At 43.4% G+C, this 14,519-nt stretch overlaps 1 protein-coding gene across 2 annotated transcripts in view; it reads left to right on the top strand.

The window, feature by feature from the left end:
* Window positions 1–1,141: 1,141 nt before the first annotated feature.
* PPP2R2A (protein phosphatase 2 regulatory subunit Balpha) overlaps window positions 1,142–14,519 on the top strand; it is a 70,724-nt gene continuing 57,346 nt past the window's right edge. The window contains exons 1-2 of one of the 2 annotated variants that reach the window (XM_050940096.1): window positions 1,142–1,384; window positions 4,078–4,155. In XM_050940096.1, the coding sequence (XP_050796053.1) occupies window positions 1,378–1,384; window positions 4,078–4,155 (85 nt within the window). In that variant the 5' untranslated portion in view covers window positions 1,142–1,377. Of the gene's footprint in view, window positions 1,385–4,077; window positions 4,156–14,519 lie in introns of those variants that run through there. The other variant, XM_050940097.1, reaches the window with a different exon arrangement.

The following is a 14,519-nucleotide window of genomic DNA, read 5'->3' as shown; positions in this document are numbered from 1 at the left end:
GGCATGTACTAGCCAGAGTTTTGAGCACAGCAGGTGCAGACAGGGCAAAGGTACAGATGCAGAGGGCGTAGCTAGCCGAGGTTGACTGGAGGTGAAAGTGCAGTGGACCCAGCATTAAGCAGGGAGGGCCTGGTGAGGAATATAGCTGTTGCAGGTAGATGTCCTGATTTTATAGGGACAGTCCTGATCTTTGGGTCTTTTTCTTATGTAGGCTTCTATTACCCACCCACTCCCTGTCCTGATTTTTCACACTTGCTGTCTGGTCACCCTACAGTAAGCCAGGTGTGTAGGAGAAGTGAATGCTTTTGGCAGGCGCTGGACAGAAGTGTGGGTGCAGTGGTCACACTGGGCAAAGAGGTTGGCGGATGTGCAGCTGGTGGAGGCTGGGTCAGGGGCCGCTCTATGTATTTTGCCGCCCCAAACACGGCAGTCAGGCAGTCTTCGGTGGTGCACCTGCGGGCAGTCTACTGGTAACGCGGATTCGGTGGCATGCTTGTGGGAGGTCAACCAGTCCTACGCCTTCAGAGTACCTGCCGCCGAAGCTGCGGGACCAGCGGACCTCCCGCAGGCATACCGCCGAAGGTGGCCTGACTGCTGCCCTCACAGCAACCGGCAGGCGCCTGCCCCCCCTGCGGCTTGCCGCCCCAAGCACGCACTTGGTGCGCTGGTGCCTGGAGCCGCCCCTGGGCTGGGCAGATGTGCAGGCTCAGTGTAGAGTGAATTGGGGATGGCTTACTAGTAGGAGCTGGGCAGGGCAGAGATGCAGTAAATGCAGTGGATGGGGATGGCTGGGGTGCAGGTGGTGGACTGGGGATATGTGTGGGTGCGGTGGGGGGAGCTGGGTGGATGTGTGGGTGCGGTGGGGGAGCTGGGTGGATGTGTGGGCACAGGTGGGGTGCAGTGAACACAGTGAATAGGGCTGGTTAGCAGCTGGCAGTGACTGGGTAGTCTAGCTAGAGGAGAGGCACCAGAGTGTGCAGCAGGGGCAGACGCAACCGAATCAACCTTCTTTCCCGGTCGCCCCTCACGTCCCTCGCCCCTACTCACCCCCCCGGCCCCGCTTCTCTTGGGAGTTCTCACCCCGCCCCTTGTCCCCCCTCCCCTCGTCTCTCCGGGTGACGTCATTCCCAGCTCAGCCGGCGCCATTTTGAAAGTGGAACCTTGGAACGGGAGGGGGGGGCGGACGAGCGAGCAGGAAAGACCGACTCGGAAGAGCGGGGGAAGCCGAACGGAGCCGGCTTTACACCGCCCCCCCCCCCCCCCCCGGTACAATCTGCTGCCATCCTCCCTCCACGCTCGCCATCAGCCCGGCCAAGGGGGCCCTTTCTAGAGCTGAGAGGCCGCTCTCTCTGACCCGGCCGCTATTGGGAGCTCAACATGGCAGGTAAAGGGGAGAGTGCCCCCTCCTTCCCGGGGGCCGGCCCCCGCTGCCCATAGAGCCCAGGGGGCGGGGGGATGTGTGTAGGGGCAGGTGAGGCCACTAAAATGGCCTTGAAAGCAGCCTGCAAACCTGAGTTGCTGCTGTTGTCGCCTGTTATGTGTGGAGGTGGCAGACTTGCTCGCTGGGTACATCGGTCTCTCCTCCTTTTCCTCTTTCTCATTCCCTCACTCTCTTTTATTCCTTCCTCTGAAAATGTGGGCTCGGTTTCTCTTGCTTTCTGCTTTCTCTCTCTCTCTCTTTTTTAATTTGCATTCCTAAAACCTTCAATCCTGAAATGCAATTTGCATCGCCCCCTCCTTTAATATATTTGTTTTCTTTCTAGAAATCTGTTCATTCCCCTCTTTTGCTTGCAAAACATTTGTGTTTCACGAGGAAAAGGTAGTGGTGGCTGGGTTTGGAAGAAAGCCCTGTATTTCTGAAGTTGAGCATGTTAGGAGATTTCCAAGCAGGGTGGTGGGTTTGTTTTTTGTTTTTTTTTGTGTGTATCTTCCCTAGACTTTTTGGTTTTGCGACAGAATTGCTCTTCGGTGTTCGTTCCTGAAGTGCAGTTTGTAGGGGTGCAGATGTGCACAGGAGGATGGCTGTAGGGTGCAGATGTGATTGTGTTTGGAGTGCAGCTGTACCCCACTGTAGGGTGTAGTTGTGTAAATATCTGCAGATAAAAGTGAAATTGGGAAGAGGATTGTAGTTTGTTAGAAAATTCAGGTGTCTCTGACTGTGTGCAATAATGTATGGTGTTTTTATTTCTTTTCTTATTCTGGAGATTTATGTTCATTCTCCATTTTGCAGATTGCTTATCTTGCATCCTGAAGTGCGATTTGTAAGATAAAAATTGATCCACATGCACAGGCTGTCTCTTCCTCTTACTTTTTTCTCTTTAAATTTTTTTTTCTTCTGGTGATATGTTCGTTTCCCCTCCTCTGCAAATGAATTGCCTCTTCGGTGCCTTACATTCTGTAGAGCAGCATGAGAGGCTGTATTTAGGTTTGCACCTTGCTTCCCACACACATACCAGGCTATCCCACTCCACCCTTCTCTTTACTTTCCTTCTTAATCAGGGGAAACAAGGCCTTGAATATAGCAAGTTGTATGAAAATTAAAATACAGTTTGCTGCATACGATATATTTTTTCTTGCAAAGAATCATTCTCAAAATGCTTCCAGGGTGTTAAAAGTAAGAGTTAAATAGCAAATAGCAGAAGTGTGGGGAGGACAAAAAATCGAGTGGATAGGGTTGTTGGTGGTTGGGAAAGATGCTGTGGGTGGGATACTTTTCCAATACATTTATCCAAAACAAATACTGCAATTCATATTGTCTGGATGGACATCCTGATAAGATTTCCCCCATCACCTTGGCTGATTCTAGTTCAGGTTGTCTCCCCTAGTTCCCGGACTTTGTAAGAAGCTCCAAATACAGACCACAGTCTAATAATCCTTTTCAGACTCCTTTCCCCTTCTTGATCTTTCATGAAGAGAACTGATCCTGACTTGAACTTAACTTAATTTGTTTCTCAATTGGTGTGATGGGGGGAGGAGGGAATCCTTGCATGCCCCTTCTTCCCCAAAAATGTTGCATAATCGTAAAGCTTTGCAAACTACATCTTTTGCCTAGTCCTTTTCGGTTGTTGTGGATTGAGAAGGAATTTCCATTTTGATAGCCTCCTGCAGACAGTGCAAACTTGTTTCCATTTCTCTTCCTGTCTGGACCCAGCCCAGTGATTTGTTAAGAAGAAAATGCAAAAGAAATGGGTGGAGTTTTTTTGGCCTTTTTGGTGGCAAGGTTCAAATGAATCACTACCGTCCGCCGAGGCGGTAATGTTCCTGAAGTTTTCTCTTCGATCTATTTTCTATGGTAGTTATACTTGCTGTTAACTTCAGGCAGATTGTTCAGTTTGCTGCACAGATTTGTTGCTTTTTAAAAAACCTAAGCCTGACGGTTTCTTTTGGTACTTTTATGGTGACGGAGGGAGAGGATTATAAACTTGTTTTCTCCAGCCTGAAGTACTTAGGTGGTGTAATGTATTTTCCAAAAGAAAAATAATTTTTTTTAATAAAGTGCAAACATTTAATGATTTGAAATATTTGGAAAACTTGTAGGGGCCATTCTGACATCTAATATTTACTAAGAAATTTAAGTCACTTGTAAGTAAAGTGCTCAGTTTTTTTAGAGGGCACTGAAGTTTTTAAATTTAAAAAAAAAAGTGTTGTGAAATATTCCGACTGGTGCTCGTTTTAACATGGCATAGTTTATTAACACTAGCTGTGCTTATTTAGATAGTTTTGTGAGTTTTCAACAATTGTAGAGAGCAACTCTTATCATCCTTGCTGCTACTTTTGACAGATGTTGCTTTGGATATTGGACAAATAACTGACAAAAGCAATATCAGGACTGCCGGGGTGGGAGGAGAGGGAGTTGCAGGGGAAAAAAGTTTGTAATCAACTTTTGGAATCTCTATTTTTGCATAGGAAACGTTTGTTTGTTTGTTTGTTTGTTTGTTTGTAGGTGTGTGCAGTACTGTCTAAACTGAGTCACTTGCCAACGGTGGATACTGCCTCTGTGTTTACTGGAGTAAACACAAAACTCAGACTGATTTAATGAGGATCTGTTTTATTTATTTTTTGTTTTGTTTTTTCTAGGAGCTGGAGGAGGAGGGAATGACATTCAGTGGTGTTTTTCTCAGGTGAAAGGGGCTGTAGATGATGATGTAGCAGAAGGTAAGAACAGACTTTTACAGTGATTTAATCTGATTGCTGATGAAACGTAGCAACGGTGTTGCTGAAGTTTCTCCTTCAGAATTGGGTTTTGTTATATGTAATTTTATTGAAGTAGGAAAGCAAGTGGAAGCATGCAGGCATCTCAGTATATTCTGGGATCAAACTTATATGTGAAATAAGTGGGTGCAATTCAACTGACATCTATGGTCCTCCTGCTGCATACGTCACAGTTGAATTTGGCCTATGGATTGCAACAGTAGTTAACTTGTTTTCTAGAATATCTCTCACATGACAGATAGTCGAAGTTGAGACAGAGCTACTAACTTGTCTGTTTTCCACCGTGAAATGGGGATAATAACACTTACGTTCTTTACAGGGGTGTTGTGAGGATTAATTAATGTGTGTGCAGCACTTTGAAGATGTAAGGTGCTGCATAAGTGTCAGGTAAATCTTTGTCTTTCCATCCTGCATTAGCCATCAGAATTAAAGTGGAATTTTTGTACAAAATTATTTTTTAAGTGACATGATGAATTATTATTGGAAACTGCTGTAAGCTTTTGTAGTATAGGGCTCCTACTCTGCCAGTTACAGATGTCACCTTTTTAGCAAAATGGCTGCCTCCAGTTGATGATGCAAAAATTCCATCTGGAATTTTCAAATTATGCTTGTTTCATGGAAGTAGAGGTCTTTCTTTCCTTTCGACTATTCAGTCTTCTGAGATGAACAGGGTCCTTGATCCTACTTGCTGCTCCTCTAACTTGGATGAAATTCTCCATGGCTTCAGGGGTCCATTTACACAGAGCAGCTTGCAAGATCAAGACCTAAAATAGTTTTCTCTTACAAAAAACTGACTTTGGGTGTGTGTTTGTATGATTTAATCAGCCTCCACACCATTTAGTCCTGTACTCACTAACTTACAGGGAAATGGAGAAAAATATTTGTTGCATTTAAGAAAATAGTAACTTGTTTCATTTCCATTATTTTTTACTTTAAATTCTGCAACTGCTACTATGAACTAAGACAGAAAAACATTAGAGCTGTTCCACTGATGTTCATGCATTTGTTCCATTAAATAATACTAACCGGTGGGGTTCCCTTTCCCCCTTACCACTGCTTTTTTTTTTTTTTTAAATATATCTTTGATTAAATGGATCTGGAAATCCAAGAGCCAGTCTCTGTTCTTAACTTCCCCTATTTGTTCTTAAATATTATAGTGCCTGCACATCTAGTATAAAAGATGATTTAGCAGTCTCTCACTTCCTGACAGCTGCAGTAGCTAGTCATAATTGGTCAAGTTAAAGGCCAAGAGTACGTTAACTAGCTTGAATTTCAGCCGGACACTCAGTGTTGCTTTTAACAATTTTTTCTCTAAATATCCACTTCTAATTGTGTAAAAGTAATAAGCTGCTCATTGTGCAAGCTGTCCCTAGATAGAGACAAAGAAGATTATAATAACTTCATAGTCAGCTATATCAGCATCTTGTGAAGCTGTTTTTTAGTGTATATTACAGGGCTTCTACCTAGGGCCTGAGATTTTTATAGTAAAGTTGTGCACTGGGATGGCTGCTTAAATAAGGCCCCTAGGAAAATTTAAGTGGGAGTATCTGACCATAATGGATTTTGTTAAGATGGAATTCTTTTACCGATGTGGCTGACTCCCACGTGGCATGCCAAAACCCCTTACAGAACTGTAGATGGACAGACACCTTTCAATTCAAACTGCAACTTTAGCTCCCACCCAACTATTTAAAGGTACTGGTATACTTCATATAGATCCCTTATCCTTGAAATATTGTTCCAATAGTTTAAATACTGTTTAATTGCATTTCTTACGTTTATTTCCTTGCATTTGTTATATTTCTAGCTGTGTACTGAGTAAACACACCTTTTAATAATCCTCCTTTTGAATTTGGGGCTATAGTTTTACATGTTTCTGGTGTATGTAGTCTCTCTAAATTGCACGGTAATAAGTATGCAATGGCTTTAAGTCCAGGCTGATAATCTTTTTCTCTGTCTGCCTTTCTGCTTGTTCCTTGTAAGCAGGTTGCATATTGAAAGCTTACAAGAATGTTGCTGTCTTAGACTTGAGAGGGTGATGGTCTTTTAAATTTGCATGTACTGCCTCCTCACAAGAAGGACTTGTGATTATGGAGGAAAAATGCTGGTTATTGTAAGGTTCCAACTAGTATGTGTGCTTTTCGTTTTAAAAAGTGATCCTAAAAAGACAACTGAATTGAATGTACACAATTTAAAAGCAAATTCCTTATACTACTACTAGCTTGGTTTGTTAAAACTGAGACAATTTTAAAACTAATTCACTTTTCACTTTGTTATGCAGTTTATTTCTTGCATTTCTTTCAGCTTAGAAGGTTAAAATAGTTTCCCTTTTGTTTGTAATCAAATGTTAGTAAGTTTCACTTTTTATAATGTTTACATTGTAAACACTTAGTGCAGTGGCTCTCAAACTGTTACACTGGTGATCCCTTTCACATAGTAAGCCTCTGTGTGTGACCCCCCCCCCCCCTTTTAAATTAAAAACACTTACTTACATATTTAACACCATTATAAATGCTGGAGGCAAAGTGGGGTTTGGGGTGGAGGCTGACAGCTCGTGACCCCCCATGTAATAACCTCGTGACCCCCTGACGGGTGCCTATCCCCAGTTTGAGAACCCCTGATTTAGAGCTTGTTTGCCATCCTGATCCTCTCTTCTTTGCCATCCAAAATTTCTGCAGACTTAGGCAACTTTGGATGCACGAGTGATACAGAATCAGATCTTTTTAGATTAAAAAAAATCTTAAAATTGTGCAAAAGAGCTCTTCGATCGTAACTAGATGCTTCCAAGTTGTAGCCTACAGAGTAAACAACAGCAGACACATTTAAACTGAAACTTGGGATCAGAACAGCAATATTGGTTGACTTACTCTAGCTACAAATCATGTTGTCATACTTCTTTCGATTGCGTCATCTGTTTCTTAATTTGCTAGATTGTACTAGCTTGCTTTCTGGATCTGCTGGTCCGTTTGCATGCATGGCCATGGGATAGTCTCTTCTCTTTTACATTTTGTATTCACATAAGTAGGTTCCCAAATCCTGTGAATGATCTGCACTCAACTGAGACCCTGTTTACAGTGGGGGTGGGGTGGGGGAACCCATTGGCTTTACTGGTTCAGCTGAATCAGAATACAGGGGTAGACTAGGCTCCTCCATTGGCTTCTGGAGTTAAATCTGCTCAGAAGGTTTAAACACTAGTGTTAAAAGAACCCAGAAGCTGCTGGAGCCTTGTTCTTACTTGTGCTACCCCTGGTTCAGCACTGGTAGCAATTTTTTTTCTTAAAATCCCTAGTGTAGACATAGTAGCAGTGTCCTTTTTATTTAATAGTAATTCTATGCCATGGTATGTGTCACACAGTTCCAGGGTAACTACATCTGTATTTCCCCCACCATGGCATGGGCTCCAGGAGTGCCCAGACAGGTCTCTAGTCTCCAGCTATCACCTGTCTCTTGGGAGGGGCTCTGGTCCCACTCCCATCTGACCAGGAGTTTTAAGGCTTCACTGCTCCTTGCCTTACGCTGATATCTCCGACAAGCTTGTCTGCTTGAAGGCAGATATCTGAACTTTGCTTTTTGTCCGAGGGCTAGGAACAGTATATTGCGAGGAGTTACAGATTACTACACAGCTCTTTCTAAGCAGGCATATTTATTCTTAAGGTAAAAGCATTACTGAGAAAATATAACAACAACAGTCAACACATTTAAACACACACACACATCATATCAGGAGTCCCCTGTCAGTCTTATGGGACCTTAGCAGACCAAAGTCTGTCCAACCCTTCAGCAAGGGTTGAGGCTCCCTGTGAACAGAAGGTCTTGTTTGTGTATGTAAATAATAATTTTTTTTCTAAAAAGGCCACTTTGGGCAAGCCCCTTTTTAGGCACTTGTGTAGTGCAGGAGGTTTCTTGTAATAGGTGTGACATCATGGAATGATGAATTTGGCAGCATCGCAACAGAGAGGAATCAGGCACACTTGGGAGGAGCTGAAAATAAAGAAGAAAAACTTCTAGTGATAGACTGGGAGTTAAGAGACCTAGAATGTATTCCTAGCTGTGCCTCTGACTTGCCATGTGACATGGGCAAGTCACTTTCCCTCTCTATCCCTCTGTTTCCCCTCTTACTGTTTGGCTTGTCTATTTAGGTGGTAATTTTTGGGGGGGCGGGGGAGGGGAGGAGGCCCTATCTCATACTCTAGGTTTGCACAGGACCTAGCCTAATGGGGCTCTGACCTTAGTTCAGGCCTCTGGGTCCTACTGTAATACAGACAATGAAAATAGTGATGCTGAATGCCTGATGATATTTGGGAAGTACAGTACTTAAAAACATTTTAAAAAATTCTGTTTTCTCTTTTAATGAAACCCAACAATACAAATTATCCAATAACAAATTTGTTAAGTCATCCCAGAAGGACAAGAATCTAAAACATTGGCCTAAGAGAACAGTTAAAAGGAGTGCCAAACATCCTGAATCACTGCTGATCTTTAACTCTGTTTCCTTCCTTTTTTTGGTTTAAAAGGATTTCTGTTTTTAAAGCCCCAAGCTAGACTTCAAGTCTTAAAATCTGGAAGCCATCCTTCATTGGATTGTAAAGAACTTCTTAAAATATCTATTTCCATCCCTGACTCTCTTGGCTAATAGCTGTTGATGGACCTATCCTCCATGAACTTATCTTCTAAGGATGAAGGTCTGCTGCTGATCACAAATAGTTCTTTAAACGTAAGAAGAGATGGAGTGAATTAAAAGAAATTTGAACAGAATTATGCCTGCACTGGCATATGCCAGATTTCAGTCTTGAAAATCAGGGTATTATGTGTAATATTAAAAAAAAAAAAAAAAAAAAAAAAAAAAAAGTGCAATTGCAGCTGCATTATAACGCTACTCAAACCCGTTTTACCTATGTATGTGTTTTTATAGTGCCAATGATCGTTATATCAATCATAGGATACAGTAATCAGATAGGATTTTCATACTGGTTAGAACCATTTTGTCCTGCTCTAGGCTTGATGAGATTGTACTTCATAGGTCTTTAGAGGAGGGTGGAGGAAGAGAATTTGCTAGCTGCAATATTGCCTATAAAGAGAAAAGGTGTAATCAAAAACATTTCCTGTGCTCTGAAAGAGAAGAGATGTTGAAGTATCCTGACATGGTATAGTATGGAGTTGTGTAATTGAGCAGCCATCACTGCAAATATCATGTTTTTCAGTCTCGGGCTGTCTTTCAATCAGAAATATGTTAGGTATTTTCAGAACATCCCCATAGGCTACATTTAAGACCACATGATTCTGTTTGTTGAAACAAAGTGTCATGTTGGTTTAAAGCAAAACAAAATCTGACCTGGAAAGAGTTAGTTTATGCTCCCCTGAAAATCAAGGTTTAATGCAAACACTGGCTGTCAGAGCCTGAACTATGGTGGTACTGCTGAAGATTATAATAATATTACAGAAACTTCAAACGACTGTTTGCAGAAATTGATCATAATTCAGTTGCAGAGCGAGAAACTGCTGCAAGCTTTTCTCTTCTAATTCACCACTGTTTTGTTAATCACCGAAGGAGAAGTAATTACCTTAGGCACAGAGTCTTTATAAAAAATGTACTTTGCATTTAGAGATTCACAAGTGATAGCAACATTTTAAGGCAAAGCAGCCTATTTGGGTTGCATGTTAAAACTCCTGGGCAGTTGTGCTTGCATCTGATTTTGGAACTGTAGGCAGAAGCTTTATTGTCAGTGAGGGAGAGTGGAAAATCTGCATTCTAAGTAAGGTTGATTCTCCAGGTATGTATAACACAGCCTGTGTAAAATGTTTTGTTTTTTCTTAGCATTTTCAGTTGACTTTTTTGAAGGACTGATTCTGGGAACGAATAGTGACTCCCTATGAAAATACTGCTTTTGTACTTAAAGATTTTGAGTAGCTGGGTTCAGTTATCTGCATAAACTACATATATTCCAGGATAGTTAACTTAATAAAGACTTCATATTGCATATTTGTATTTTAAAATTTGAACTGACTTCCTACTTATGCACTTGTTAGTTAAATCTTGCTAGATTTTTTTTGGGTCCCTGATAAATATCAACAGTATTCCAGGAAGCATTCTTTGAGTCTTCAAAGCAGTGATGGCAGCAGTGCTTTTTACCATGTCAGTGGAAATGATTTAGTAAACAGCAGTCGCATTCAGATGTGACCTACATACTGCCTATATATGTGTGTTCAATACAAGGACCTGTTTTCCCAAAATATTTTTTCCTTTTTTTAAAGTAAATTGTCATAGTACATATGAAAATCAATTGAGCAACGGTCATATTGAAATCAACTTCCAGTTTGATCCATTATAAAAACAGATCATAGTCCTTGTAAAGAAACTTTTTTCCCAAGAGGTCCTGATCATCTATTCAGCAGAGGAACATAATGAATACAAATACATATCTTAAATGTGTCTGTTCCAGGTCTTTTATGCTTTTCACAGGGATATATGTTTGGATGTGTTGAATGGCCTCTTTTAATCTCTTCAATTCCAATATCACTGTTGTTTTGTTTCTGGTCCTTAGTCCGTTTCTGTATCCAGGCGGAGTTCCTCTGAGCGGCATCCACTGGCTCCTTTGATGCCTTTGAGGAGCAGTGGGCACTGTCCGGGGTTCTCTGTTCGGTGTCCTCGTCAGGCTCCCTTCTTATGACCCTTTGACTGCACTCCTGTCCCTGTTCTTTTATTAGTTGTCCCCCAAAATCAGTTAGATTCTGAGGTCCTGTAGATCCTCCCCTTAGGCTGGGGGTGGGAGGGAATCCTTTGGCAGTGGGTGGGCTTCTGCCCGCCCAGTTCCCAGAAACTCAATAGGTACAGGGAGTGCTAAAATCAGTTCTCTTGTTTTCAAGAGAGATGTGTTGTGCAAGCACACAATTTGGAGTGAGGAATTTGTGTTTTAACTGCATCAAGGACTTGGAGTCCTTCAGTGATCTTAAGCAAGTCAATTATCTTCTCTCTCATCAGTTTCCTGATCTATAAAATGGTTATACTTGTTTACTTCTAGAGTACCTCCCATGCAAAGTATTCTGCTTTCAACATACCAGTGAATTAAGCCTCTCAGTACCCGCTGAAGTGATAGGTATGAACTAAGACCTGGTTTATACTACGCGTTTAAACCGATTTTAGCAGCGTTAAACCAGTTTAACGCTGCACCCGTCCACACAATGAGGCCCTTTATATCGATGTGAAGGGCTCTTTAAATCAGTTTCTGTACTCCTCCCTGACGAGAGGAGTGGCGCTGAAATCGGTATTACCGTATCGGATTAGGGTTAGTGTGGCCGCAAATCGATGGTATTGGCCTCCGGGCGGTATCCCATAGTGCACCATTGTGACCGCTCTGGACAGCAATCTGAATTCTGATGCAGTGGCCAGGTAAACAGGAAAAGCCCCGCGAACTTTTGAATTTCATTTCCTGTTTGCCCAGCATGGAGCTCTGATCAGCACGGGTGGTGATGCAGTCCCAAATACAAAAAGAGCTCCAGCATGGACTGTGCAGGAGATACTGGATCTGACCGCTGTATCGGGAGACAAATCTGTTCTATCAGAGCTCCGTTACAGAAGACGAAGTGCCAAAGCATTTGAAAAAAATCTCCAGGCTGCGATACAGAGTCCACAGCACTGTGCTGTGTGACAAGTGTAACAGAAAGCCAAAGAATCAAATGGACTCTCATGGAGGGAGGGAGGGGGTACTGAGGACTCCAGCTATGCCACAGTCCCCAGCAGTCTCTGAAAAGTATTTGCATTCTTGGCTGTGCTCCCAATGCCTGTAGGGTCAAACACATTGTCGGGGGTGGTTCAGGGTATAGCTCGTTAATTTACCCCCCTCCCCTCCCGTGAAAGAAAAGGGAAAAACATCGTTTCTTGACTTTTTTCAGTATCACCCTATGTCTACTGAATGCTGCTGGTAGACGCGATGCTGCGGCAGTGAACAGCAGTATCCTCTCCCCTCTCCTCCTCGGTGGCAGACAGTAAAATATGACTGCTATCCGTCGTCATCATCAGCCCGTGAGTGCTCCTGGCTGGCCTCAGGTGAGGTCGGCTGGGGGCGCCTGGGTAAAAATAGGAATGACTCCCGGTCATTCCCAGTCAATGGTACAGAACGGCTGGTAACCGTCTTCATCATAGCAACTGGGCTCTGAGCTCCATCAGCCCCCTCCCTTTCCTGTGTAAAGAAAAGAGTCTGTCCTGCCTGGATTATCATAGCAGCTGGAGGCTGCCTCCCCCTCATTTTATCTCACTAACAAGTCATTGTTTCTTATTCCTGCGTTCTTTATTACTTCATCACACAAATGAGGGGACCCTGCAACGGTAGCCCAGGAGGGTTGGGGGAGCAGGGAAGCAACGGGTGGGGTTGTTGCAGGGGCACCCCCTAGAATGGCATGTAGCTCATCATTTCTGCGGGATCTGACACCGAGCGGCTGTGCTCTCTGGTACACTGGTTCTCTAGTACACTTGCCTCATATTCTAGGCAGTACTGACTCTATTTTTAGATGCCATAAAGGAGGGATTGACTTGGGGAGTCATTCCCATTTTTGTCTCTGTGCCCCCGGCCGACCTCAGCCAGGGGCACCCATGACAGCAGCAGACGGTACAGAACAACTGATAGCCGTCATCTCATCGCGAATTTACAATGGCATGGCAGACGGTACAGAAAAACTGATAACCGTCTCTGCTATCATGCAAAGGCAAATGAATGCCACAGTGTAGCGCTGCAGTACCGCGTCTGTTAGCAACATCCAGTAGACATGCGGTGACAGTAAAAAAAAAAAAAAAAAAAAAAAAAAAAAAAGCTGAACGGGCTCCATGGTTGCCGTGCTATGGCGTCTGCCAGGGCAATCCAGAGAAAAAGGGTGCAAAATGATTGTCTGCCATTGCTTTCACGGAGGAAGGGAATGACTGACGACATTTACCCAGAATCACCCGCTACACTGTTTTTTCACCATCATGCACTGGGGTCTCAACCTAGAATTCCAAGGGGCGGGGGAGACTGCGGGAACTATGGGATAGCTACGGGATAACTACCCACAGTGCAACACTCCAGAAATCGATGCTAGCCTCAGACCATGGACGCACACTGCTGAATTAATATGCTTAGTGTGGCCGTGTGCACTCGACTTTATGCAATCGGTTTTACAAAACCGGTTTATGTAAAATCTGAATAATCCCGTAGTGTAGACATACCCTAACATCCACAATTTACAGTCAGGCAAACTGAAGTGCATATATTAACAAGGGAGACTTTTTCAAAGGGCCTCCTTTGAGTGCTTTGCAGAGCATGTCATTCATTGCCCAGTTTTGCATGTTCAAAGATGGGGACTTTTCAGAGCATGAGCTGTGCTTGGTGGTTTGTTTATTTTTTATTTTATTTATTTATTTTTAAATATCTGCTGATGGCATCAAGTGCCCAAGGTGTCTGAAAGTTTAAACTCAGCTGGGTGCCTGGGCTCTGGATTTTCAAAACCTTATTGCTAGGGCCCTAGCAAATTGATGGCCATGAAAAACATGTCCTGGACTGTGAAATCTGGTCTGCCTCCGTGAAATTTGGTCTTTTGTGTCCTTTTACACTATACTATACCGATTTCATGGGGGAGACCAGTGTTTCTCAAATTGGGGGTCTTGACCCAAAAGGGAAATGCAGGGGGGTTGCAAGGTTATTTTAAGGGGGTCGTGATATTGCCACCTTTACTTCTCTGCTGGGAAGCCAGAGAGAGGTGGCTGTTCACCAGGCGCCCAGTTCTGCAAGTAGCAACACAGAAGTAAGGGTTGCAATGCCATACCATGCCATCCTTACTTCTGCGCTGCTGCTGGCAGTGGCTCTTCCTTCAGAGCTGGGATCCCGTGGCCAGCAACCACCACTCTCTGGCTGCCCAGCTCTGAAGGCAGTGCCGTCGCCAGCAGCAGCAGCGCAGAAGTATAGGTACCAGTACCGCAGGGGGCCCCCCTCCAACCTTGTGACACCCCCCCTTTTTTGAGTCAGGACTCCTACAATTACAACACTGTGAAATTTCAGATTTAAATAGCTGAAATCATGAAATTTATGATTTTTAAAATCCTTTGACCATGAAATTGACCAAAATAGACCATGAATTTGGTTGGGCCCTACTTATTGCTATATTATGCTATGCTGTCCAGGCTCTGCTGTTTTGCTGGAGCTAAATGTCACTCGTTCCTCCCTACCTCAGTCCTACGTCACTCAGGACAATTGAACAATTCTAATGTGAGACACCTGTAGCCTGTAAAACACCTTCAACAACACTGAAACGATAAAAGAGCCTCAAATGGAGGAGGGGGT

Source organism: Gopherus flavomarginatus, chromosome 2 (assembly GCF_025201925.1).
Source record: "Gopherus flavomarginatus isolate rGopFla2 chromosome 2, rGopFla2.mat.asm, whole genome shotgun sequence".
NCBI classification, from domain to species: domain Eukaryota; kingdom Metazoa; phylum Chordata; order Testudines; family Testudinidae; genus Gopherus; species Gopherus flavomarginatus.
The sequence above is the reverse complement of the archived record's forward strand: the minus strand, read 5'-3'. Positions and strand labels throughout refer to the sequence as shown.